This window comes from Hydra viridissima, unplaced genomic scaffold, assembly GCF_058129835.1.
Source record: "Hydra viridissima isolate aposymbiotic clone 2 unplaced genomic scaffold, HvirCarnegie_v1 scaffold_47, whole genome shotgun sequence".
Lineage (NCBI taxonomy): Eukaryota > Metazoa > Cnidaria > Hydrozoa > Anthoathecata > Hydridae > Hydra > Hydra viridissima.
In genome coordinates, this window is record NW_028324332.1 from 24,363 (window position 1) to 50,868 (window position 26,506).

Sequence of the window (26,506 nt, forward strand, 5' to 3'; positions counted from 1 at the left end):
CATTCAATGCTCACCTTTTATGCCTTTATAATGAGCAGTGCCTGTAAATTTTCTCTTTCCTTTTCTACTGTCCTTGCTAAACAACGCCTGAATACCTTGGGGTCATGATTGCATTCAAAACATTTTTAATCGTTTTCCGTGGAGTCGCTGCTCCAACTGCTCTCATTTGAGTAACCTTAAAAATTAATTTAAAAAAAAAAATAAAAACATGGTTAAATATTAAACAAAATTTAAATACCATTATGGTATTAAATATTGTGATATATATATATATATATATATATATATATATATATATATATATATATATATATATATATATATATATATATATATATATATATATATATATATATATATATATATATATATATATGGATCTCTTAAATGTTTTTCGCACAACACAATATATTTTTTCCATAAAGTGTTGGACAAAAGTAAACCATAAAACGCAAGACCAGATTATTAATATTTTTTCTTTCTTCTATTTAAAAGATTGCTGGGTTATTCGCTTGCTAAATAAATAAATACTATGAAATTATGCAAACAATTCTCAACTGTTTAATCTACTTGCTTTGTCTAAATGCCAAAATAAATATACTTGTAACATGTATATTTATTTCTTGCACTTAGAGGATATTTTACATAGAGAATCTTTAATGATTGCCATTATAATTTAGAAAAAAGTCATTTTAACTTATCTTTTTTATCTTTAGTTGAATAAGTGATAACTTATTTATTGATGATAACTGATAAGTTTATCAAACTAACCTTTTTGTAGGAGAAACATGTTGTCATTTCAATGATCGTCTGTGATCCATATCTGGATCAAATAATTTTTTTAAACTTTAATAAAAGCTATATCTATTAAACATATAAATAAAAAGCTGTGCATATATATATATATAAATATATATGTATATATATATATATATATGTAAATATATATACATAATATGTATATTTATTATATATAAATAAGTTATGCTTTTAGAATCAATTAATCTTACCCCTTTCATAACAGGAAGCAAAAAATTCAAATACAACTTTTGCCAGCCTGAAATCCTTCGAATTTAGCAAACTGTATATATATACGCCAGTATAAAACTTTAAGTACCAACAAAGTTGTCATCCTTCGCTGTATCTTCTATATATATATATATATATATATATATATATATATATATATATATATATATATATATATATATATATATATATATATATGTATATGTATATGTATATGTATATGTATATGTATATGTATATGTATATGTATATATATATATATATATATATATATATATATATATATATATATATATATATATATATATATATATATATATATATATATATATATATATATATATATATATATTAGGGTGGTAGTCAAAAATTAAATGTTCAGATTTTGTCTGGGACAACCTCTAGTCCTGTTCCTATTGATCTCATGAACTCATGTGCAAAATTTCATAAAAATATTCTTTCATTAAAGGGTGCCACATGCCAACTGATAAAACCACATGTACGCGATAGAAAAGATAGCCGTGTAAATTAATGTGTTGTTGAATATTATTGAAATCTTTAAATAAATTTTTTTATCTGTAAATCCATTTTGAACACAACCAGATGTCTTTTCAATGAGGTGTACTCTTTATGTTTTTTTGAGAATCTGACCAGTTGTTAAATTTATCAACTAATTAATGTTCTGTATATGAAAAATATTTATAAATTTCCAAATACAGATAAAAAAAAAACAGAAATTTTACTTCATAGCATTTTTAGAAATTTGTTACATTCAAATAGTTAAATTTTTATAGTGCTTAAATATTAATTACTTAGCTGCAGCCCACTTACTTATTTTTTCTATCCCAGAATTCCTTGTAATTTGCCACCCAATCGCCATTTTGTATGTTTATCACTATCAGACTACCAAATTAATTATTTTAACTAAAATTTTTCATTTTTAACATTTTTGCAGTGGAATATCTCAATTGTGAAAAGTCAGTATACATTTAAGTTGTTATTTTGTAATATAAATTATGTAAACTACTTTGAATTTTATTTTATATAAATTCATATATCTAAACTCAAAAAAGATACTGAATAATGGATATCACTGAATATATACTAAATGAATAAAATTTTATAACTTTTGCAATTCACATCATGCTTATTGCATAACTTTATTTGTATTTTTCTAGATTAATAAATATCAGAAAATGTCACAATCAAAACCTGCAACTAGATCTGCAACCAAAATTTACCTTCTCGGTTTCACAAATGCCTCCATTAATGGTACTAGATTACCGTCACGAAAGCAAGCATTACAGTTTTTCTTCCATCACACAGTGGGCCAGATATATAGGATATGGTGGACAAAACCTAATTATTACCCAATTGCTCCCCAAACCCATTTCGATATATAAATAATCATTATACATGAAATAATATTTATTTTTATCAAGAATATTTTAGTTTTTAATAACAAAATTACAATTAATAGGCTTAGTAAAAATTTTTTTTTTAAATCAACCTTCTTTTCAAAAAATCAAACAAGAAATTGTGTTTAGCTACAAAGAACTAGAAGAAGGTGGAGCTGATTCCCTCAGCAAAGCCAAAACTTCACTGGGGATTTTTTTAAAACTCTTACTATTTTTGTTATGACCTTTTCTTAATGATGTTATGACAGGATCACTAGATACAAGTAGTCTGTTAACCAGGTCGCGGTTTGTGTCTATTCTAGAAGTCTTTCTACTGAAATCTTTCCTAAACTTTTTAAAATCCTTGTTGCGGGCCTCTTGTGCCTCCTCTGACATCAGTCCAATTGGCAAGTACTGTCTAGCAATGATGGCATGACCATGAACTAAAATTTTGTGTACTGATTGTGACATGTAATACCAGGAATACTTAGATATGTAAAGTTTAAGAGCAGTAATACAAAACTCTTTAAACTTGACATTATCAATTTCAAATCCAGATGATAAAGTGACTAGAATGATGTAAAAATAAAATAAAAGAGTTTCATCTACTTTCAAAATTTTGGCAGTTAATTGATAGTCTGCAAAGGCTCGTCGGGCGGTGTTTCCATCATTACTGGTACCTACAAATTGCATATATGTGATAGTTAACCTGATGATTCATATACAAGTATTTATGTAATTTCACTTACCAGATCCTCCACTTTTTGGGAAATCCACAACCAGTCCCATTTGATTCATAAATTCTGTCTGGATACGTTTCTTCACTTGCTTAACATTTTCCTTATCTTCAATAGCTCTAGACTGCCACTTTTGAGTTTCCAGCTTGTATCCAATATGTAATACCATTTCAAAAAACCTAATCCAGGAATGCAGGCTAGAAAGACCATATTTCAGTTCTAAGTTACTAGCATTGTCCAATTTCAGCACCATTTCTAAGTTATTCATGATTTTTGGAGACACACCACACACAGAGCAACATTGAGTTGAATTAGTCACATCAGACAGAATAGTTTGAATTTTGCCATCAATCATGGTCAGTTCTATAATACTTTTGACAACCAGTTCTTTTCCACTAAAAGTAACATTAAAAATACTACATTTTTCTATTTCAGATTCTAAATATTTTGCTTCTTCTAGGACAACAGCTTTGCTTTCTTTTTGAAAAGAAAATCTTATTGGACGACAATAAGCAGTAGATGATGGCTTGTCATTACGCCATAATAGTACTTCTTTATCATTGCAGAACCCACTGAGTTCTAGTGGTGCTAAGCAAGTAATGAACAGAGATTCTTCTTTTTTTAAGTTACGATCTCCAGCTTCCTCACTACTCACTTGCTTGTACACGCTTTGCCCATTAGCCCCATCAAACCCGGCCTTGCAACGCAAAGTCAACCGGGTCAAACAATCCAGCATTGTGCTGATCACAGGAGCTTGCACCTCGCAGAGTCTTTTTACTGTATGTTTTAGTAATTCTTGTAGTGGTATTTGTGCTGAATAATCATCAACAAAGATGTTCTCTGGATAGCAGTTAGCTTTAGACAATCTTATGTTGTTGTATGAAGGATATATATGGCAATCACGTTCTTCAGCTCCATTTCTGATAAGTTGGTAGGTTGATTTTGACATGCCACCATCTATAATTAATGCCAGACCTTCATTAGGTGTATACTTTTTAAATTGACTAGAAGGTTCTGATATCTCAGCAACTTGCTTGGCAGCCTCATAATTAAACTCATTCCTTAATTTAAGCCTTGCTGAGTGGAGCAACTCATCAGTAGTAAAATTATTTATAACATCATTGAGTCTTCTTCTTTTGGTTTTGTCAGATGCGTCTTCAAAGGAGCAACTTGGTCTTCCACCAATATTATGTGATTGACTAGAATTATCAGACTCAGATTAATTATTACTGTATGTAGATTTAAAGTCCTGAGCCAACCAATTTTTATTTTTACTTTCAAACTTTTTATTTCCCCGGTTTGCATCCTTCCATTTCTTTTGATATACTTTTAAAAACGCAGCACATCCAGTAGAACCCAAATTCATAGAGACTAGAATAGCTTCTACAGACATAGAAAATGATTTATCACCAGGCTTTAGTTGGTCATGCCGTATACGTTTATGGACATCACTAATCTTCATATCAACTACAAAAAAATGATTTTAACGTTATTAGTGCAACCACTATAAAAAAATATAACATAAATATGGTCATTATTTTCATTTCAGCTACATTTAATTAGGCCAGTATAATAAGCACAGCACCTATTATTACCTAAAACCAAAAAAATAGGTTTGTCGCGAATAGCATTTTACGAAAATATCTTTTTTTAAATGTTTACCAAACTTAAAGGGGCAGCTAAGAGCAGAATTAAACACCACCAACAGGCTATACATATATTGTATTAACTTATTTTAACATTAATAAGCGGTTCCAGCAGGTTCTAAACTATATGCGTCACTTTTAATAGAATATTTTAATATTATAAATAAGAATCTTACCTTTATATTTCAAAATGAAACTGTGAGTTTAATACAAGACCTTGGAATTTGTTGTGGCATTTTTCGTAAAGCTATAAAATTAAATTTTATTAATGTGTCAATTAATTTCGCATATGTTAAATAATTTAAAGGTTATTCGTTGTCATAGTTATAGGTGATATATCTATTAAAAAAATTAATAAATGAATTTCTAAATATATTCAATTGTAATTGATAATTGTACATTTATGATGTACTACCAAACTACAAATAATGTTTTAAACCATTTATTATGCTCTTATATACATAATATACTGAGTAGTTGGAAGTATTTCGAATATTTTTTTTTGAGGTTTTGTCTACCACCTGGCCCACTGTGCATCAGTTGAAAATAAACAAAAAAACCGTGCGAGAAAGTTCGGACATTACTATTAAAACAGTTGCTGATTTTTGGAACAAAGCTTACATGCCAATGACAACATTGCAACATGCAATTGCGAGGCTAGAGAAAATATACAATGAGTGGAGAAAGCTACAAAAGGCTTCAAAAAGAGGAGGAGCAACTCAGATAGCGAAAGAAACAGCCTTTGTTGCATCATTTGAAGATACGTTCGACATTTTTCATGTTGATGCCGAGAGGCTTATACAAAATCCAGAAGACAAACTTTTTCTTAAAGCTCAGCTTGGAAATGGAAGACACTCAAGTTCAATGGCACAAATAGACAGAAAATTGGCAGTCAAGTTGAAGCGTAAACATGAGAGACAAGAGGCTATAAAAGCCAGAACAGAACGAGAAGAATTGAGACATGCTGTCAGCAACGGTGAAGCTGTAGTTGAAACATTTGAATCAGATTCAGAAAAAAGTTGCAATGAGAACGTAGATTCTGACCATGACTCAGCAGTGACACCGCAGACAAAACGACCTCGTCCAAAAAATATTGTCAGTCCACAAGTTGCAGCAGCTTTAGATCGAACGAAGATCAGCGACCGAAATGCGGTTTATGCTTTGGCTTCATTCTCAGTTGCTGTTGGTCAAAACCCAAGTGAACTAGCTCTGAATCGCTGGTCAATTTGACGCAATAAAATGAAACATAGATACGAAACAATTTTGAAATTGAAGGAAAGTTTTGGTGAAAATATTAGGGATGTTCCACTCGTAGTGCATTGGGACAGCAAGTTACTCCCTGATATATCAGGAAAACATGAAAAAATAGATCGCTTGCCTATTCTTGTTTCAGGTCAAGGTGTAGAACGTCTATTGAATGTGCCTAAGCTCCCAAATGGCACTGGAGAGGCAATGGCAAATGCAGTTGTAACAGCAATCGACGACTGGAATCTTGCAGAGAATATAAAAGCCATGTCTTTTGACACTACAGCCAGTAATTCTGGGATTCGCTCTGGTGCAGCAGTTCTTATTGAACAAAAGATGAATAAAGAGCTGCTCCATCTTGCATGTCGGCACCATATTTTTGAAGTTGTTTTTGGAGATGTGTTTAACTCATTAGCTGGACCATCTACTGGACCAGACATTTTGATGTTTAAAAGGTTTCAAACAGCATGGCTATCAATCGTTCGTGACAGATATGAAGACGTTATATCAGATCCTGAAACAGCTTTAGTTTTTAACAGCAACAGAGAAATGATGAAAGAAGCTATTGATTTCATTCAAAACTGCTTGCTGACAGAGAACCAGCCTCGTGATGATTATAGGGAACTTTTAGAACTGTCTTTGATCTACCTGGGTCATATTCCTCCTCGCGGGGTTCATTTTATGGCTCCTGGGGCTATGCATTGGGCCAGATGGATGGCCATGGCTATTTATTCAATCAAAATTTTTCTCTTCAGATCCCAGTTTCGCATGACAAAGCGTGAAATAAATTTATCACGTTTCTTGAATATTTTTGTCTGCTTTGTCTATCTCAACTCATGGTTTACTGGTTTGCTGTCCATTCAAGCTCCACTTAATGATCTCATGTGCCTTAAACGACTCACACAATTCAGGACAATAAATTTAAATGTTGCAAATGTAGCGATAAAGGCATTGTCTCGTCATATGTGGTACCTCAGTGAGGAACTGATTGCCTTTAGTTTTTTTGATGATCGTGTTGATGCAGCTACAAAATACGAGATGGTAAATGCAATGAAAACAAAAACTGGAAATGGAATTCCTGCAAAACGTGTTCAACTACGTGAAAACAACATTTCATCATCAGAGCTTGCTGATTTCATTAACTCGAACACCATGAGGTTTTTTGTTATACTGGGCATCTCAACTTCTTGGCTCGAATTGGATTCATCTTTGTGGAACGAGGACCAAGTTTTTATTGCAGCTAAACATTTTGTAGCCGGTTTGAGCGTTGTGAATGACAGAGCAGAGAGAGGAGTTGCTCTTATCCAAGACTTTAACCAAATTCTAACAAAAGATGAAGGACAAAAGCAAGCACTTCTCCATGTTGTGTCTGAGCATCGAAAACAGTTTCCAGATGCCAAGAAATCCACTGTTGTTAAACAGGACTAAATAGTCATTTTTCCATTCAAAACAAAATGAAAAACTAAAATGATATTGAAATTATAGTTATTTTTTCATGGTTTTCAATGTTCAATACTTTGTTATTTAAAAACTTTTGAATTAAAATAGTTTATGTAGAAAAAATTTTTTAAAGTGCTTACAGCCATTAGCGTCAACCTTAGTAAAACTTTCAACCCCGTGTGGCACCCCTTAATGATGAAATATCCTTCTCAAATTTTGCACATAAGTTTGTTATGCTAAAAGGAACAAAAATAGAGGTTGTCCCATCAATTTACTTTGAAAAAGTTTTTTGAGCACCACCCTAATATATATATATATATATATATATATATATATATATATATATATATATATATATATATATATATATATATATATATATATATATATACATACATACACACATACATATATAATATATTTATTTCAAACAAAAATGTTGTTTAAAATAAATTTAGAATATATATGTACAATATTGTACATATATATTCCAAATTTTTTTAATATAAAAATAGGCACAAGTTCACCTTGTGCCTATTTATATTTAGATGTTGACAACATGTAAATATAAATAGGTACATGTACTATGTACATGTATCTATTTATATATTGAAATAAATTTAGAATATATATGAGACCACACTGGAAAAACGATCAAGCTACATTTTTATTGTTTTGAATAAATTAGATTTTAAACTTCAAAAAACCATAGCTCACTAATTTGTTAAGCGAAATATCTGTGTAATTTGATCGGTTTTCTTGTTATATAGTCAATTATTATATATTTAAACTGCAGCCGAACATAACAGGGGCAAAAACCCAAAAAAAGCAAAAATGTAGCTTGATCGTTATTCCAGTGTGGTCTTCATATGTATATCAATATATATGACCTTAAAGGTCCATAGATAAAATTATATAGAAATAAAGAATTAACAAAAAGAATTAAATAAACTATATATAAAAACTTATTATCCGGTTAATCTTCTTCTGTTAATAGAATTCATAGTTAAATTTTTTAAAATAGTTGAGTTTTTAAGCATAATTTGACCTTCCGAAATATCTTTTGTGCCATGTTTAAAACAATGATATATTATATATATGGGTCATTCCATGCCAAGTGGTGCAAAGGTCCTTTATGGACCACCTCAGATTTTATTGAAATTTTTTGATTTTGTACATATATATGTTAAAAGCATGTTTTGAAAATTTTAGATCAATATCTAATATGGTTCTTGAGAAAACGCTATTTAAGTAGTGGGCTATTTTGCATAAAATTTCACTCTACAAGAAAAAAGGGTTTTTTCATCATTTTTAACAGCCAATAACTTTTGAACAAGTTAGTTTTATACTTCAATTATTATAAGATAGCAAGTGTGCTGTGGATACTTTGAAAAAAGAAAAAAATATTATTTCTGGCATCTTAACTTTTTCCATAATGGCGGGCTAAAGTTGATTTTTTTGTTTTAAGAATAAGTTTTTTTGTGATTTTAAAGACCTTAATCTTAAAAACTAGTTACAAAGTTAATACAAATCAAATTGCCTGCTGATCTACATGCGGTGGATAAACATTTTTAAAAAAATCAGTTGATTAAAGAGCTGCATTCAAAAGTTATAGGTCTCCAAAATGAGTCAGATCGAGATTTTCGTAAAATTGATCTGTGATGCAAAGCATCTGTTACCTAAGATGGCACTTTTTTTTTTTTATAAAATTTTTTATACGCATCAATTAAAGACTGTTAATTAATAAAAACCAAAAAAATTAATGGGCGCTTATTTATAACCCCCAAAAGGTAGTCTCTAAAAGTCAGGTAAATTTTCCATAAAAAATTATTACTTTTTAAAAGTTTAGTTATTGTTTCATTTAATTCTATATTACTAGTATGTCAATCTAAAAAGTACTAATAAAACCAAATAAATTGTTGTATTTTAGAACTAATTAATAATAAGTAATATGCCTGAGCTTTCTACTTGCTGTATTGGTAAAGCATTAAATGAACAGTGCTATCTATCTAATAAAAGTAAACGCTACCAAGAACTGTCTAAACTAAACCAAGAGCTTATTTCTTTGAGAAGCAAAATAAATCCTATAGATTTTATTTGTAGCTATCACGAGAAAGTTTACTTGTCGAGGTATGAGAATGAACATCGCAGGTATTGTTGTAATCCGTTGAACAAGCACGCAAAAAATGTGAAAAGTAAGTTTCAATATTTAATATCTTAATTTAATAAAAATACCTTAATAACACTAAATAAATAAATAAAAAAATATTTAATAATTATTTCCGTTATTTTTTAGATTCTCTTAGAGTTATCAGTCTTTCATATGCCAAAGATTTTGGTTTAATACCTGGTCAAAAAATTTGCACTAGTTGCAGAAAAGTTCTGAATTGCAAACATAATACAAAAGAAAATGAACTCCAAGAAAAAGAAATTTATGTTGACAACCATACATTAAAAGAAGATCTTAATTCAAGTATTGCAAGTTTTGGATGCTCACCTCTAAAACTTGTTTCAAAAAAAGATAGAGTTGCATATGGAAAGCGTAAAATTGATAGCATAAGAACTCATACACAAAAGGCTGTTGCCAATGTGCTAGGTATAGAAATAGCTGCACTTTGTGAAATTGAATCACCCTCAAAAAAATGTTTGAAAAAAACAAACACAGATTTAGACAATATTATGACTAAAATTAAGTCAAAATTTGAAAAAACATTGTCAAATTCTGAAAAAATCACACTTCTTACACTCACTTCAGACAGTTGGTCAATAGAGAAAACTCAGAAGTTTTTTTTTACTTCAAAAAGATCTGTAGTACAAGCCAGAAAATTAAGTAAAAAAAGTGGAATACTATCAAAATCTTCTCCAAAATCGGGTAGAAAACTAAGCGAAGATGTAATTACAGAGGTTGTTCATTTCTACGAATGCGATGAATATTCAAGGGTTTGTCCAGGAAAAAAAGAGTTTGTTTCAGTTAAAGTAGATAGTAAAAAGCAACATATCCAAAAGCGCCTTCTACTAGTCAATATGAAAGAGCTACATATTGAGTTTAAAAAGAAATATAATTATCTTAAAGTTGGATTTTCAAAATTTTGTGAGCTAAGGCCCAAGTGGTGCATTCCTGTGGGTGGTGCTTCTGGTCTGCATGCAGTTTGTGTTTGCCAGTACCATCAAAATGTAAAGCTCCTTGTACAGAAAATTCCTGGAATTTCTGATTACAAAATCTTATTAAAATTAATGGTTTGTAGCATTGAAAATAGAGATTGTATGCTGCATAGCTGCGATAAATGTCCTGCTAAAAAGGTTTTGTTAGACTACACTGACACTTTGTTTACAGAAAAAGAAATTAGTGAAGTTAACTTTTATCAATGGCAAAAATCAAATTACCAATGTACTTTAGTACCAGCAACTCTACCTTTAGATGAATTTATTGAAATGGTTTATGAACAGTTAGATTGCATCATTTTATATCAAAAAGTCAAGCCACTTACTACCAACATTTGAAAACTAATTTAAAAGAAAATCAAGCTTTGGTTCTTCTTGACTTTGCAGAAAACTATAGTTTTCTAATACAGGATGCAGTGCAAGGTTTTCACTGGAATAACAGCCAAGCAACTGTGCACCCCTTTGTTGCGTATTTTATAAAAGATGGAAAACTTGATAGTCAAAGTTATTGTGTTATATCAGATCATCTGAAACATGGAACAGATGCTGTTCATTGCTTTATCGGTAATGTTATTGATAAACTTAAACAATTACAAACATTTGAACACATTATCTATTTTAGTGATGGAGCTGCATCACAATATAAAAATTACAAAAATCTTATCAACTTATGCTACCATAAACACGATTTTGACATGACTGCAGAGTGGCACTTTTTTGCAACATCGCATGGTAAAAGCCCTTGTGATGGTGTTGGTGGAACAGTGAAACGTCTTGTTGCACGAGCCAGTCTACAATCACTAAACGATCCTATTGACACACCAAGCAAAATGTACAGCTGGTGTGTTCAACACGTCAAAGGAATATCTTTTTTTTTTGTTGACAAAGTTTCAATAGAAACACATACTACAAACTTCAATTTGGAAGAGAGATATCGTTCTTGTTCGACAATACCTGGGACACGAAACCACCACAGTTTTATCCCAATGTCACTTACCTCAATAAAAATAAGAAGTCTCATTTGATATTATTTGCACTAATGTGGATTTTTCTACTTGCAGAATTTAGAATTCAGAAGATTTTATAGTATTGACTTAAAAGAAATCAATGAGATTATTTTATTATTTGAGAAATTTAACTTTTTGTAAATTTTATTATTTTTGTTTATTTTCTTAAAAACATTTTGTTTGTTTTTCATTAAAAAAATTATTGTATTATAAAGAGGGGAGGGGACAGAGGGGAGGGGACTTTATCTATTGGGATTTAAAAGTTCTTTATCTAAAGGGATTAAAAGGCTTTAAGCATTGATATTTTTTAATTGATATTTCATAATAAATAACATTATATAATTCAATGCATTTATTTATTATGTCAATTTTAGAATTTTACGGAAAATTTACCTGACTTTTAGAGACTACCTTTTGGGGGTTATAAATAAGCGCCCATTAATTTTTTTGGTTTTTATTAATTAACAGTCTTTAATTGATGCGTATAAAAAATTTTATAAAAAAAAAAAGTGCCATCTTAGGTAACAGATGCTTTGCATCACAGATCAATTTTACGAAAATCTCGATCTGACTCATTTTGGAGACCTATAACTTTTGAATGCAGCTCTTTAATCAACTGATTTTTTTAAAAATGTTTATCCACCGCATGTAGATCAGCAGGCAATTTGATTTGTATTAACTTTGTAACTAGTTTTTAAGATTAAGGTCTTTAAAATCACAAAAAAACTTATTCTTAAAACAAAAAAATCAACTTTAGCCCGCCATTATGGAAAAAGTTAAGATGCCAGAAATAATATTTTTTTCTTTTTTCAAAGTATCCACAGCACACTTGCTATCTTATAATAATTGAAGTATAAAACTAACTTGTTCAAAAGTTATTGGCTGTTAAAAATGATGAAAAAACCCTTTTTTCTTGTAGAGTGAAATTTTATGCAAAATAGCCCACTACTTAAATAGCGTTTTCTCAAGAACCATATTAGATATTGATCTAAAATTTTCAAAACATGCTTTTAACATATATATGTACAAAATCAAAAAATTTCAATAAAATCTGAGATGGTCCATGAGGGACCTCATTAAAATTTGCACCACTTGCCATGGAATGACCCATATATAATATATCATTGGTTTAAAATGATTTACATTCACGCATGCGTAAAAGTAGAACACGGAGAAGAGAATATACGTCCTTTAGATGTAGACGTACTATTTTGGACGTATTATTAGTTGGACTATTTTGGACGTCCATTGGACGTCCCTAGACGTAACAATTTGGACTTGGACAAACAGACCTAAACGGTACGTCCTATGGACGTCCATAGACGTCCTGTGCCCACTGGGATGAAGGGGGAGCAATCAATTGAGTGGTCAACTAAGATGTTTGCTGCTGGAACTAGTACCCTGCATTGTTCTAAACTGTTGACTTTTGATGATCACATATGTCTCCGCAAGTGGTTGAACGCTTGCCATTCAAAAAACAGAGTTGTTGTACGTACCAGCTTATACCAGCAGAATTCTGCAGTAACTGGACGTAGATGTGTTAAAAGCTATGAAAAGTGTATAGAGAAAGTGCCTACGCACTTGCTATAAGGAGAGCTATTACAGCAATGTGGTTAAACGTGTATTTCTTGGAATATTGAAACGCAGGAAGATGATTACCATACTACTAACAAGTCAGGCAGAGACAAGTCCGAATGGTGATGAGCATGCATGTGAGAGCATTGAATCCGAAGTTCTGCTTCCATCTGTCTCAACAAACACAACACTAACTCCTAGAAGAAAAGCTATAGAAACCGAGCTTTTATTTAACTTAATGCAAACTACACCACTAGATAAACATGAAAAGTAGGCGCGTATGTCTCACCTCAGACGGGATAAGAGGGCGATTGAGAGAGTATTCTGATATCATAATGACATTTAGCGAATTAAATAGGTCTATGTAATTGTTTTGGCATTGTTAAATTTACAGAATAAGTACAATTTTTTATTAGGTATTTGTAAATTGTAACTTAATTAGATAACTTTTACTTTGAACACTGTAAAATTTTCTAATGGCTTATTAAATAATAAGCGAGAATAACATCGACATAGGCGTCAAAGTTAACCTGCAATATGGCAACATCGACACAGTAATACACTTGGTGCCATTTACAACAACTTGAAGTTCTAAAGAAACTGTTTTTTAGGTTAGTCTAGTAATAGCAATTAATGTTGTATTCGTTTTTAATTATTCCCACTTATAATTATTAATTAAAATATATGAACTGTGTCAGAATAAAATGCTTGATAATTATATGGCTTTTTTTTGTCGTTTTAGCTTAGTGTTGTGTGTTTACAAAATATTAACTTTTTTGTTGCAATATTGCACACTTTGGTATCAATCTTAGCTAAGACTGATGACAAAATATGCAGTATTATAATATGTGTTAAAACTGCAGAGAAATTAAAACTAGTTTGCAATAACAAAACAGTGCTAGTTTGTATGATCACTCATGTAGAACTACACAAATTTAAAACGTAATCCGAACATTCTACAATAAAAAAAGTACTGTAAAGATTTATGCGGGTGACAATAAAAAAGATGTTTATTATGAAATTATAACCCGAAATGAAGTGGAAGCTTGGAATCTACATAAAGTTAATTGATGTATCAAATGTTAAATTTCATGTTAAGTCAAAAGCTTGCATCAGTAAAAAATGTAATACCGTAAATATGCAAGAGTAACATATATAAGGTGTGTATAAAGTTAAGAAAACTAAACTGTTAACCAGCAGTTGACCCAAATTGACAGAAAAAAAGCACTTTTATTTAGATAAATTTTCAAATACTTTAATTTTAGAAAGAAAAAAAAAATTTATTAGATAAAGTTGTTTAGTTAAGATAACTTTAAATAATAATTCTTTTTTTCTTTCTAAAGTTAAAGTATTTGAAACAGTTGTTAGAATAACAACCATATTCTTTACTTTAAGTACCTTAACGGGAATGATTGCTATTTTAACAGAAACATAATACAAATATAAACTACTCTTACATAAACTTTTTTTTAACTTAAGACTATATCATATTAAAAAAATATATATAATGGTTTACAAAGTATTTTTTTTATTATTCTTAAAAAATCTATAAAAAACCTAAGTTGTACAGATACTTAACCTAGGATAATTCCTAGATTAAGTATCTGTTAATGTTATAAATTTAAGGTCATGTTATAAATTAAAAGAAAAAATTGCCGTGTAAATGGCCCTTAAAAATTGCGTTCCTTACCTAACGGGAAGAATAATAAAAAAAAACACTTTGTAAACAGAAAAATTATTTTCATGAGTATATGGTAATGTAGGGCTGTTCAGAAATTACTACTCGACTCGAACATAGCATTGTGAAGCTTTTCCCATTATGATATCAAGACTTTATTATGAAAAATTTTTAGAAAATAATTTTAAGTGTTCTAGGGGTTGCTCAAAGCTTTTAAGCATAAGTAAATTTTCAAAATCAATTTATAGAAAGGTTTGTTTTTTTTCAAACTGGGTTTTGTACATTTTCTCAATCTTACTCAACTTTAAAGTCTTATTCAAATTGTTATTTTTTATTTAGTACTAATATGTTGCAAAGTTTTTTTCCTTGTTATGTTTTACAAATACTTCATTTAAAGAAGAAGAGAAAAAAATATATATTATTTCACAGTTTAACTCTAAACAAGGAAAAAGTGGGTTTTTGTCAGATGTTGGAATTAATTTTAAATGTTTTTCCACACCTTGCAGTAACCATGCTCTTTATTTTCTTTCTTTCTTTCTTTTTTTTTTTTTTTTGCAAAATCCAAGATTTAGTTAGAACCCTAATCACCAATACTGTTGACAAAATTTACATGTTATTAAATTTATTATGTTTAAGAGCTTTGAGTAATATTTCTTTGTTAAGTACTAATAGTTTAATGGGAAAAACTTCACTACATCATGTTCTAAGTTGAGTATTTTTTTTTGGGTAGCCCTAATTATAATTTGTTAAAAAATGTGTTATAAATATCTGATATTTAAAAGATTTTGTAGTATTTAATATTTACACATATGTAAATTCTGTATGATTTGTTTTATAAAATATTGTAAACTTATATGTATTTTATTTGCTTATTACAAATTAGTTTATTTTTAAATTTTTATTATAAAGCAGATTTTATAATGACCTCTTCTGATGCTGAAATAATAAATCTAAATGTTGGTGGTAAAAGGTTATATATTTATCTAAATAATTTTGAGTGTGTTTATGTGTGGCTAAGTGCTTCTGTGCATGCAGTCCTATGTTATGTTTTTGTAATTAGGTTTTCAACTTCAAGATCTACATTGACATGGATACAAGATTCTTTTTTTTCTTGGTATGTTTTATTCTTTAAGTACTAATTATTAAAAATTATACTAAAAACCATCTTTTATTCTATTTAATCACTTATAATTGCTTAAAGTAAAAGATTTAGATTTTCTTTTTTTTTAATATATATTCAGGTCTATAAAATTGAAAATTATATTCAGGTCTATAAAATTGAAAATAAAAATTTAGGTATTGTTGATTTTTATATATACTAAACTTTAGTCTTCTAAGTGGAAGGATATCTTCTCTGAAAGATGAAACTGGAGCTGTAAGTTAAAAAGTTAGAATTAAAGTATTAAAGTTAAATTGATAGTTAAAGTTATTTTACATGTTAAGAAAATTTTATAAAATGTCTTGTTAGGTAATTGAATGTCTTTTTGTAGTTGATATGTATAGTCACCAATATCTCTTTAGTGAATTTTATATTCTCTGCTCTTTTACATGAATTACTATTAAATGTAAGCTATTAAAAGGATCTTTATGAACTTATAATTTGGTTTCTATACAGAATTTAAAAACCTAAACTGAATACTTCTTATTTCATGAGAAACTGAAACATTTTAATGTTTTTAAAAGGATAGTTAATACAATTTATCAAAATAGCAGCAAGCAGCTAGTTTCTAAATTTCCCAGTATTTCATAACTCTTTTACATATAATGAATGTTTTTAAATTTTTTATGACTTAAATGTTATATTTTATATTATTTTGATACAAACTTTTTTATAATAGTATTTCATTGATCGGGATCCTGATGCTTTTATACCAATACTAAATTTCCTAAGAACAAAGGACTTTAACCTCAGGTGATTTCTCTTTCATGTATGTGTTACTTAAGGATGTCATCATGATTTTATCTTTTTTAAAAAAAATCTTACTGCAAAATATTAAGCTAACCTTACTGCTATTTCTTATACAGGCTTGTTATCTGCCCCATACATGCAAATTATATTAGATGAAAGGCTACTGCCTAAATATATTTAATCTAAGATTATTCTTTTACCTAAAATAATGTAAATGTTCTGATAAACTTAATTTTGTAAAGTATTTACAAATTCCACAAATTTCCATTTAACTTGTAATATATCCAAATATTTTCTATAATTTAAATAAAAAATTTACACCATTTAAAAGTTATATTGCTGAAATAGGACTTAGCAAAAGTATTAGTAAAAAAATTAAAATCAAAATTAGGTGATCTGAAAAGTTTATGCATATATTGAGACATGGAGTAAAATAAAAAGTAAAATAAAATAAAATGGCATTTATATTGTTAAATACTTTACATGGCTTTTAAGCAAAAATAATTAGTTTTATCTTTTAAGAGGGGTTGATTCCGATGTGGTATTGCATGAAGCAAAATATTATGGCATTACTCCGATTGGTAAAGATAAGTAATCTCCTTTTCATTTCTTTTTGTTGTTTTTATTATTATGTTAATCATGTTCTCAATTGGATTTCTTTTTTTTGTAGTTCGTCGTCTTACTTTATGTGAGGAGCTAGATAACAGTCCATGTGGTGATTTGCTCTTTATTGGTTATCTTAGCCCTCCAGGTTATTATTTAAATAATGCTATTTGATCTAGATCAAAGTTTAGTATAAGATAAATGATGCTTGTTTTTCTTAACATTGATTGAAATGTTTTTAGTGGTGCAGCAGTGTAAATAGTTTTTGTTTTGGACTTCAATGTAAAACATTAACTAATCTTTATGTTATACTGATTACCATCATGGAAGTTTATTCTTCTGACGCTAATTTTGTAACAGTAGGTTTAGAGTAATTGGTGATTTCAAATCTAGTGCTTCATCTCTCTCATAATGATTTTAGCTAAAAGATTCTTTGCATCACGGTAAAAAAAAGTTGCAAATTTCAATAATGTTAAGAAATAATAATAAGTTATAAAATTTATAATATTTTATTTACTTAAGTTAAAGTTCAAGAGTAAGAAAGTTTCACTTTAAAAAAAAAGGGATAATATGATTGTTATATTTAACAAGAGGAATTATTTTCATTAAACTTAATATGAACAATTATTCACTAGATTTAGCAGAGAATCCTCTTGAAATAAAGTCATCTCGCAGAGGATCAATGAGTTCATTAATGGACTGCCTGGCTTCAAATCATCAGCAGTGGTTAGGAGTAATAAAAAATGCAAAGTCAGAACCAAATCTTAAATTTGATGGTTTGTAATTTTAAGAAATTAAAGTTGTTTAAGATGTAGTTACTTAGTATTACTTGTATTTTTTTTGCTTTCATATTACCCTATTTCATAAAGGATTCTTTGCTTTTAAGTGGAATCTTTGATTAGTAAAAGTTCTACTTATTTTTATTTATTAAAAGCAAAGGTACAGCTGCATCTAGAATTGTAGTGCTAAATTTATCAAGAAATGGTTTACTTTTGTTTTTTAGAAATAAAAATGACTTAATTGACATGATTGTATAAATTCTATTACCATTCTGTGAAATGCTAAAAGTTTCAAGTTTTATTTATGATTGCATTAAACATTTTTATGTATTTTTGAAATATTAACTTATATTTCAATTTAGTTAGTAACAACAATGGTATTGGAGACAGGTTTGTCAGTCTTAAATTATAATTTGTTTGACTTGGGTCGCGGAGTTAATGGGAAAAAAAAAACATTGAAATAAGTAGCTGGTGTACCTGCTTTTCTTAATGCCACTAGACCTTCCATGGCTGTAAATATTTCATTAATTATGATAAAATAGAATTAATCAATAAAATTGGTTTTTAATCAGTCACACTACAGTCTAAAATCTTGTGATGATTGATTGGCAGCTTTCACAGTAATCAACTAGTAAATTAGTATTTTAACAGTTCAAAAATAATGTTTCCAAAGAGAAGTTAACACTTTTTTGAATTGTTTTTTTATATTCTAGTTTTAAAAGAAAATTTTTTTTCTTAGAAGTAGATAAAAGGAAAGTGCTGATTATAAGAGGTCACCATAATGTTTTGGCTGTTGCATATGCACATTTTGTCTGTTGTTATAGGTTTGTTTTTTTTGTAAATCTTTTTGAAGTGTAAATAATAATACTTTTTTTTTTGCTGTTTTATTTTTTGCTGCGTTGAACTTTAGACTAGAAGATTCAGTTGGTTGGGAGTTGATATTTACTACTCCATATTTGGAAAATTGTTTAGAGAAAATTTCGCTTAATGTGAAAATGCCTGGAACACTGGGAAACAAGTTGTTAGCTTGTTCTTCAGGTAATCATATATCTATCTTTTTTCTATATTTGATTGGTTCGTTATTGAATTTGTTAGCAATTCTTTCAAGTTTTTATAGTGGTACTTTGTATTATTAGAAGTTTTCTCCTTTTTACATAACAAATAAGATACAATAAATAAATGAGCTATATTTTACACTTTTCTTATTTATCCTACTGTAAAAACTTTATGTTCATCCAATAAACAATTGTAAATTTATATCAAATAAATTACAAAATATTCAATTTTGTACAAAGAGTTTTATCATGTTTAGATTAAAGTCATATTTTGAAAATTGGATTTCTTTGAATTTATTAAAGAATACTGTTGATATGAATACCTCTTCTTTGCATTTTTTGTCAAGGATCCAAGATTCGCTTGTGGAATTGTGACACAGGTAGTCAAATTGGTGAGTAACTTATACTAAATCATTAAAGTAACCTTTGAATAGTTATATTTCTTTTATTCCTGCTATTTGTGTCAGTAAAAAGGTTCATAGAATATAAAAGGTTCATAGCTCCTGTTTCATAATCCATTAACTTATTCAGACCTTTTTTTTTTTTTTTTTTAATATTATGGGTGAAAAAGTAATTTTTAAAATTTTTTTCAGGAATATTTGATTTGTCTGTCCCTGTTGATTCTCTATCTTTTTTTGGGAGTCAGTTAGTTGCAATCAGTTTCACTGGAAAAATTGGTGTGTGGAATGTTATCACACAGAATTGGAGAGTAGGAAATTTAAAAGAATTAATTTTTTTTAATGATATGTTAAACTAGTAAATATTTCTAAGACTAATTTCAAAGCATTTCAAAAAAAATATACAACCATTTCAATTTTTACTATATTTCAAAATTGTAAATATTTTTTAGAATAATTTTAATATATTTAAAAAATATATATAAAATCACAAGTCTATGAAGTAATATTTGGTGTATTAGATATTGTTAAATAAAGAAAATATTCATGTAGATCCAAGATGTGATTCCAATTTCAAGTTTTGATACAGCTGGATCATTTCTTTTACTTGGTGGGACCAATGGAGTTATTTACTATGTTGGTAAGATTTCCTGTGCTTATTTACTGAAGTCATTTATTAAATTTTATTTTTAATCAGTTGCAAATTTAGTTGCTGCACCATTGATATGTCTTATTTAATAAAATTTCACAATTTAATGTCTTTCATGTGTTTTTTCAGATATGGAAAAATTTCCACTTCGAATGAAAGATAATGATTTACTAGTTACTGAATTGTTTAAAGATCCAAATGGAGATTCCATTACAGCGATGTCTGTTTATCTTACACCAAGAGCTAGTTTGTGAATTTTTTTTTTCCATTTGAAGCAATAGTTTGATTGAAATATTTCATTCTGAAATATTTAGAATGTTTCAGAAAAGGGCTTTATTTGATTGATTATCAAAATCAGTCACTAAAATATTTTTAATAATTTCAGATTTAAGATTTGATATAAGATTTTCAAATCAAACAAGGTTGATAAGCAAGGAGAAAAAGGCCACTGGCCTTAACAAATTGTTAGAAGTTGAAGAAAAAGATTTCAGTTTATTAACAAAAGAAAGAAAACTTTTGAATCAAAAGAGTTTGGTAGTAACTTAAATCTGCCAGTAGCTGACATAAAGTACCCTTCAATTCCGATTGGTGGAAAAGACAAAAACATCACTTACCAGATTAAAAATAGGAGCAAAATAAAAATTGAAGAAAAATGTTTATCTGGTTCTTTTTTTAATTTAATCAAATAATTTTTTTTTACTTTTTGCTCTATTATCTGAAAAATGAGATTATTTGATTTAAAATGCAGAACAAAAAAGCGTCATTATTAATCTAAATTTTTCTGAAGTTTGTTTAAAAATTTGATTTGATTCTAAGTTTAGACAGTTTAAATTTTTAAGATCTTAATTGGATGATTCAGATTGAATAAAATATATAGAATTTAACAAAATTTTGGTTATTATAAATTTGGTTATAATCAAGGTCTGCACAGATGCAGGTGCTTAACTACTTTTATGTGCTTTAAAATCATAAAGCATTTTTATTTTTCATTGTGGTTTTATTTTAGCATTTGCTGGAAATTGGATTGAAATAGCATATGGTACAAGCTCAGGTGCTGTAAGGGTTATTGTTCATCATCCAGAGACAATAAACAGTGGTCCTCAACTCTTTCAAACATTTACAGTTCATAGAAGCAGTGTAAAACGAGTTACTTTAAGTGAAAAGCACCTTATTTCAGGTGATTGAAATAAGATTTTATTTTTGTTTTTACTTGTTTTTTCTATGTACGCTAAGTAAGTTTTTTTCATTATATGTTTTTTTGGTTTTCATTTTAGTATGTTCAGAGTATAACCATGTTCGAACATGGAGTGTAACTCGGTTTCGTGGTATGGTTTCCACTCAACCTGGGCCTAAGTCACTTGCTTCTTTTAACATAGTTGCTTTAGAACAAGACCGGCCTCATCCTAGTTATACCAGTGGAAATTGTATAGGTGGGTTTTATATTATCTGTTTTGATTAAGGGCAGTGGTAGCTTTAGTTAAACATTAAAATTCCTTTATGTAAAGGTCCATATGGAGATAAAGATGAGCAGTTGCTATTTGTTCAAAAAGTTGTCCCAGACACTGACCAGATTTTTGTAAGAATTGCTCCTTCTGGTAAAACGTAAGTACAATAAACTTCTAGTAAAATGTAACTACGATAAATAACATCTTTGATGACTGTTTTACAATCAGTAAAAATAGGTAATAAAAACAATAATTTAACTGGAGTATCTCGGTTTACTGACATAAGTATTTTGTAAATGTTAAAAAAGAAAAAAATAAATATTTATGATTCTTTTTTAGCACATTAGAAAAAGTTTTAAAATAGCTTTTTAAACTTGATTTTATAGTCTGATGATGTGTAAAAGTGTTGATGGATCACGTATAACTTCATTTTCTGTGCATGAGTGTGATGCAGCAACAAGAATGGGATCAAGACCTCGCAGGTTTTTGTTTACAGGCCATGGAAATGGAGCTATTCAGGTTATACTCAGTTTAAGGAATTTAAAATTTGTATAACTGAACTTTTAAGTTTTTTAATAAATTGATTAAAAAATTAGTAATAGCTTTACAATCCAAAAATGGCTCTTTAATAAATTAAAATTTGAAGAGAAAAATATTATGTTTTTCAAATTCCAATTTAATAATGAGGCATTTTTTGTAAGAATGAGGCAAAATCAGCAACTTAAAATAGTTCAAATCATGTCAGAAGAAAAACCTGAAAATTTGAGGTTGTAATTCCAACTGGTTGAAAAGATATTCTGTTTTGAAGTTTCATAAAATCTTGACTTAATTGTTTTTCAAAGTTATCCGTGTTTAGATTTATCACTTTCAAGCAGTCATAAAACATTCATCATTGACTATTGAGGTTATTTATCCAACAGAGAGGTTTGATTACTTTCCAAAACAGTTTGCTACAAGAACAAACTATCCAGCATCAACATTATTTAGCTTCTTAACTTAGGCTAACTTCTCATCAACAAAAGTTTCAGTCTTATTTAGGAATACATCTTTGTCTTCTTCTGTTAAGTCCTTGATAGCTCGAATTTATTTGGGTTTTTTAAACAAGCCTTGTTGGTGTTGTTTGAATATTTGCTAAATGAAGAAACACTTTGCTGTCAACTTAGGTATTCACTAGGCTTAAATAGCTTGACACTTTTCTTTTCTTTCATTATTCTCATTTTGAACAGAAGTTTTTTTGGTGTTAATTTGCATCTTGATTTTTCTCCAACTATAAACTCTTCATAAAAGAAATTTTTCTGCTTGGTATTAAATCTTGCATTCTTATATACAGGTACAGCCCATCCTTTAACATGAATTTTGTGCTCTAATTTAAATTTTTGCTAATTATTGCTTCAACATCAATTTTTCTGAGAGATTTGGAGTTGGGGGTAATAAAATTTAATCTATGAATGTGCATTTGCTCTGGATACTGTGGGTGTTTTTATACTAAAAGTTTTGAAGCTCAGCTTCATTATCAAAAACATAAGACATTGATTCACTGCAGTAGATACCAATGCTCAGACAATTTCTGAAAATTTAACTTTTTTTCCATTAACCACAACCATAGAATTGTCATATATCATTCCATTATTCAATTGAATGGATTGAACCAATATGACTTCTTACTATCATACTTATATTGAACCAATATAACTTCTTATTATCTTATTATCAATGACTTAATTTAATTTGTGAATTTCGACCACTGATACGTTTAAGTCTACAAGAAATAAAATACCTTTCTTGATATCCTCTGTTGATATACAGTTATTCCCAGCATTGACATGTGCATTAATGGCCAACAGTACTTTTGCAATCACATTGGTCTTTACCTTTTTGTGACTCATTTTAACCATATCTTAAGAGGTGTATGCCTTGAACCTTGCAAATACAGAATAAAGTTCCAGCATCTGGGTTAACTAAATAACACCCTAAAATGCAAAATAATTAATAACTTATAACACCAAGTAGTGGATAGAAAAGCAAAGTTTATCATCATACATTACAAGAGCCTAAATCAATGGTTACTTAACTCATATCCCCCTACCCCCATCTAAGGTACTACCTAAATACATCTCTCAAAAACCTCTTAATCTTTTCATATTGATCTCTAGTTGCTTTTTGGCAATCTTTTTTGCTGTCTCTTCCCTTTTTTGTTGAAGGAACTTCATGAAATGGAACATCTGCCATAACTTTGTCTATTAAAAGCACATATAATTTGTTTCTTTACTTAATTCTTTATGTACTCGTGACTCAATTGAATTTGTTGTTAAAAACATATTCAAGCATTTCTGTTAGCTCATTGCATTATAATAATCCAGATAGTCTTGATTTAAAATGCTCGCCACATGAGCCTTCTTCAAATAGACAACACATTTTATGTCAATTTGAAGAAGGTTCCAGTCATAAAATGATTTATTTAAACTAAATAGATTAAAGTTTAACATGAAGTTAAAAGTTTAACAATTGATTATCAACAAATATTTAGTGACAGTATTCACTATAAAATGAGTAGAATGCATATTTAAACATTTTGCTTCAATTAAAAGCCTAAGTTTTTCTTTTTGTGTATAAAAAAAAAGAAGGCTTTGAACTGACTCAAAAAAAGTCAATACTTCCTCTCATTTAAATCAACTTTTATGACTTCTTGCAAGTGCTACATCCAAACTTGGATAACTTTGAAAAATGATACAGTCATGATTTTTATGGACTTATAGCCTCAACTTTTCAAGTTTTTCTAAATTTTAGAACTTAACTATTCAAGTTGCCTTGTTCTTATAAGAAATAGCTGTTAAACAAATACTTTCTATGATTTTTCTATTGTATTGCCTACTATATGTATCTAGTATACCTCTGTATTATCCTGTATTATCTTTTTATGTAAAAGTCGGTTAGCAACACCATCTTTGCTTAGTTATTGAGCAGACTTTTAATAACTATTTTTTTTTTGTCAATTTTATGATTTATTTTGTTTAGATGTGGGATGTTTCAACAGCGCTTGATAAGTTTACAAAAACTCCTGGTTAGTTTTTTGTAAATGTATATATGCATTGATAATACCGTAGCTTAAGGTTTTTGATAAGAATTTTACTATATTAAGGGAAGCTTCCAAAAATAGAGATCAAAATTGTTTCTTGCACCTATTGTTAATTACTTTCAAAAATTTGTTTTAAAAGTTGTTCAGTTGAACTCAATTTTTTTTTTTTTTTTTTCTTTGGCTTTTTAATTTTTTTTTTCCTTTTTCTTTCCAAACTAATGCTTATTAAATATCTATTTACGTTACGTAAATTTCATTCGTAAATTGTATTGCTCTTACATCTATCGTTTTTATTTTATTTTTTCTATCGGACATTTACTGCTGAACGGAGTATTCTTGAAATAATCAACTAATCTTAAGGCCTCTTAACTACCCACTAACATTTGTTATTTAAATTTAAAGGTTGAAGCAATCAACTGAAGATTTTTAAGCTACCAAAAACTGAAGACTTTAAGCTACGACTGTCCAGTAACAAAAATGCTTCTAGGGCTTCAAAAGCTTCCTATTTTATCTCTTGAAGAATTTTTTTTTTTAGAATCGGTCAATGTGCAGGGACCAAGCGAGATAGAAATTATGAAGTTGCTAGAGCAGTGCGATTTAACCATATCTCGGTGTGTTACTCCGTTACAAAGAGGATCACAGCAATCGCTGACCAGCTTTCGTCATAATTTTCTACGTTCTCACAATAGCTTTTCTTCGCATAATTGCACTTTGAATGATGCTCAAGGATTTACATTAAATGACACAAAAACGAATCCCATCATGCATTTTGTACTGCCAATTCAAACAAATATTTCCGCACAATTGTTATTACCTTCACTTGAGCCGCAAAATGAACATAACGATGGTCTATCTAGTCCGTAGAGTCCATAATAAATAAGAAGTAGAAAGTTTTAAACATATTTGTCAAATTTGTTCAAGTTACTCAATTATATTCTTTCTTTTTTAAACAAAATTTATTTTGTTTGCAGTTTTCCCTAATATTTTTGAAAATGGCAGCTTTAGTCGACTTAATTGTTTAAAAAACCTCCTTCTGACTATGGAGGTTATTTCAAATATAAAGTAAATGCTTTCGCAAAACTGTTTCTTCAAACCTAGTCTTAAAACGTTGTTTCTTTAATTAAACCAAAATCGTACTGATCTTTTAACTGACATTGTATAAAATCAGCTAATGGTTATCACTACTAGAGCACGTTAAAATATCTTTAGTAAAGATACTTTGTTTTTACAAAGGTTATTTATTAGAGATAATACGCTATATTGTTAAAGTAATTGATAAAAAACGAACATATTTTAAAAAGTAAAAAAAAAAAAAAAATTCAATCGGAACAGATCATCCATAGTTAAAACATCTTGAAAAAAATTGAAAAAACATCGTTTTAAAAGTTTTATGTACACACGCATTTCTTAGATTAGTAAATAATAATAGTAATAATAATAACAATAATAATAATAGTAATAATAATAATAATAATAATAATAATAATAATAATAATAATAAAATTGTCTCACCCAGATCTTAGCTCGTAAAATAGTCTGAGGACCATATTTTACGAAATTGTAACAGTAAAATAGTCAGACCAAAATCAAACCAAAAATCAATATTTTAATATTACATTCGACTTAACTTTAAACCAATAGGCAAATTGTATTATTCGGTTGATTGCACTTAGTTG

General features: G+C 28.7%; 4 protein-coding genes and 1 pseudogene across 14 annotated transcripts; 4 read left to right on the top strand and 1 right to left on the bottom strand.

Annotated features, from left to right (window-relative positions):
* Positions 1–60: 60 nt before the first annotated feature.
* Positions 61–23,590, bottom strand: LOC149876071 (uncharacterized). 4 transcript variants are annotated; one of them, XR_016448924.1, is made up of 7 exons: positions 7,635–7,727; positions 4,986–5,056; positions 3,176–4,630; positions 3,036–3,106; positions 1,011–1,147; positions 772–823; positions 61–175 (listed from the first exon to the last, which is right to left on the bottom strand). XR_016448924.1 is itself a non-coding variant. In XM_090075775.1 (4 exons), exons 3-4 carry the CDS (start codon positions 4,110–4,112, stop codon positions 2,577–2,579), a joined length of 1,467 nt encoding a protein of 488 aa, XP_089931901.1. In that variant the 5' UTR covers positions 4,113–4,630; positions 4,986–5,056; positions 7,635–7,727; the 3' UTR covers positions 2,271–2,576. The 4 variants fall into 4 exon arrangements, 3 of the variants coding, with proteins under 3 accessions (XP_089931901.1, XP_089931899.1, XP_089931900.1); XM_090075775.1 differs by lacking the exons at positions 61–175; positions 772–823; positions 1,011–1,147 and having other exon boundaries at positions 2,271–3,106; XM_090075773.1 differs by lacking the exons at positions 61–175; positions 772–823; positions 1,011–1,147; positions 7,635–7,727 and adding an exon at positions 23,532–23,590 and having other exon boundaries at positions 2,446–3,106.
* On the top strand, positions 5,431–7,732 carry LOC149876072 (uncharacterized). Its single transcript, XM_090075778.1, has one exon. The coding sequence runs from the start codon at positions 5,431–5,433 to the stop codon at positions 6,037–6,039; it is 609 nt and encodes a 202-aa protein (XP_089931904.1). The 3' UTR covers positions 6,040–7,732.
* Positions 6,048–7,732, top strand: LOC149876073 (uncharacterized). Its single transcript, XM_090075777.1, has one exon. The coding sequence runs from the start codon at positions 6,049–6,051 to the stop codon at positions 7,480–7,482; it is 1,434 nt and encodes a 477-aa protein (XP_089931903.1). The 5' UTR covers position 6,048; the 3' UTR covers positions 7,483–7,732.
* Positions 8,648–11,553, top strand: LOC149876074 (uncharacterized; annotated as a pseudogene).
* LOC145183237 (BTB/POZ domain-containing protein KCTD3-like) lies at positions 14,962–25,785 on the top strand. 8 transcript variants are annotated; one of them, XM_090075767.1, is made up of 19 exons: positions 15,779–15,886; positions 15,977–16,030; positions 16,246–16,291; positions 16,755–16,828; positions 17,348–17,406; positions 17,496–17,576; positions 18,064–18,204; positions 18,947–19,031; positions 19,118–19,245; positions 19,610–19,654; positions 19,856–19,971; positions 20,213–20,300; positions 20,439–20,555; positions 21,316–21,486; positions 21,584–21,739; positions 21,815–21,911; positions 22,141–22,273; positions 24,770–24,815; positions 25,366–25,785. In XM_090075767.1, exons 1-19 carry the CDS (start codon positions 15,837–15,839, stop codon positions 25,692–25,694), a joined length of 2,016 nt encoding a protein of 671 aa, XP_089931893.1. In that variant the 5' UTR covers positions 15,779–15,836; the 3' UTR covers positions 25,695–25,785. The 8 variants fall into 8 exon arrangements, with proteins under 8 accessions (XP_089931891.1, XP_089931892.1, XP_089931893.1 ...); XM_090075768.1 differs by having other exon boundaries at positions 18,950–19,031; XM_090075772.1 differs by having other exon boundaries at positions 15,787–15,886; positions 16,246–16,303.
* Positions 25,786–26,506: the final 721 nt, after the last annotated feature.

What these genes read in the sequence shown, in the direction of transcription:
- LOC149876071 (XM_090075775.1), bottom strand. Translation starts at nt 4,112, where the DNA reads ATGTCAAAATCAACCTACCAACTTATCAGAAATGGAGCTGAAGAACGT. An exon ending in CCCAAAAAGTGGAGGATCTG is followed by an intron (nt 3,107 to 3,175) that starts GTAAGTGAAATT and finishes TGCAATTTGTAG; the next exon opens with GTACCAGTAATGATGGAAAC.
- LOC149876072 (XM_090075778.1), top strand. Translation starts at nt 5,431, where the DNA reads ATGCCAATGACAACATTGCAACATGCAATTGCGAGGCTAGAGAAAATA.
- LOC145183237 (XM_090075765.1), top strand. Translation starts at nt 15,771, where the DNA reads ATGTATTTTATTTGCTTATTACAAATTAGTTTATTTTTAAATTTTTAT. An exon ending in ATTGCTCCTTCTGGTAAAAC is followed by an intron (nt 21,912 to 22,140) that starts GTAAGTACAATA and finishes TTGATTTTATAG; the next exon opens with TCTGATGATGTGTAAAAGTG. An exon ending in ATGGAAATGGAGCTATTCAG is followed by an intron (nt 22,274 to 24,769) that starts GTTATACTCAGT and finishes TATTTTGTTTAG; the next exon opens with ATGTGGGATGTTTCAACAGC.
- LOC149876073 (XM_090075777.1), top strand. Translation starts at nt 6,049, where the DNA reads ATGAAACATAGATACGAAACAATTTTGAAATTGAAGGAAAGTTTTGGT.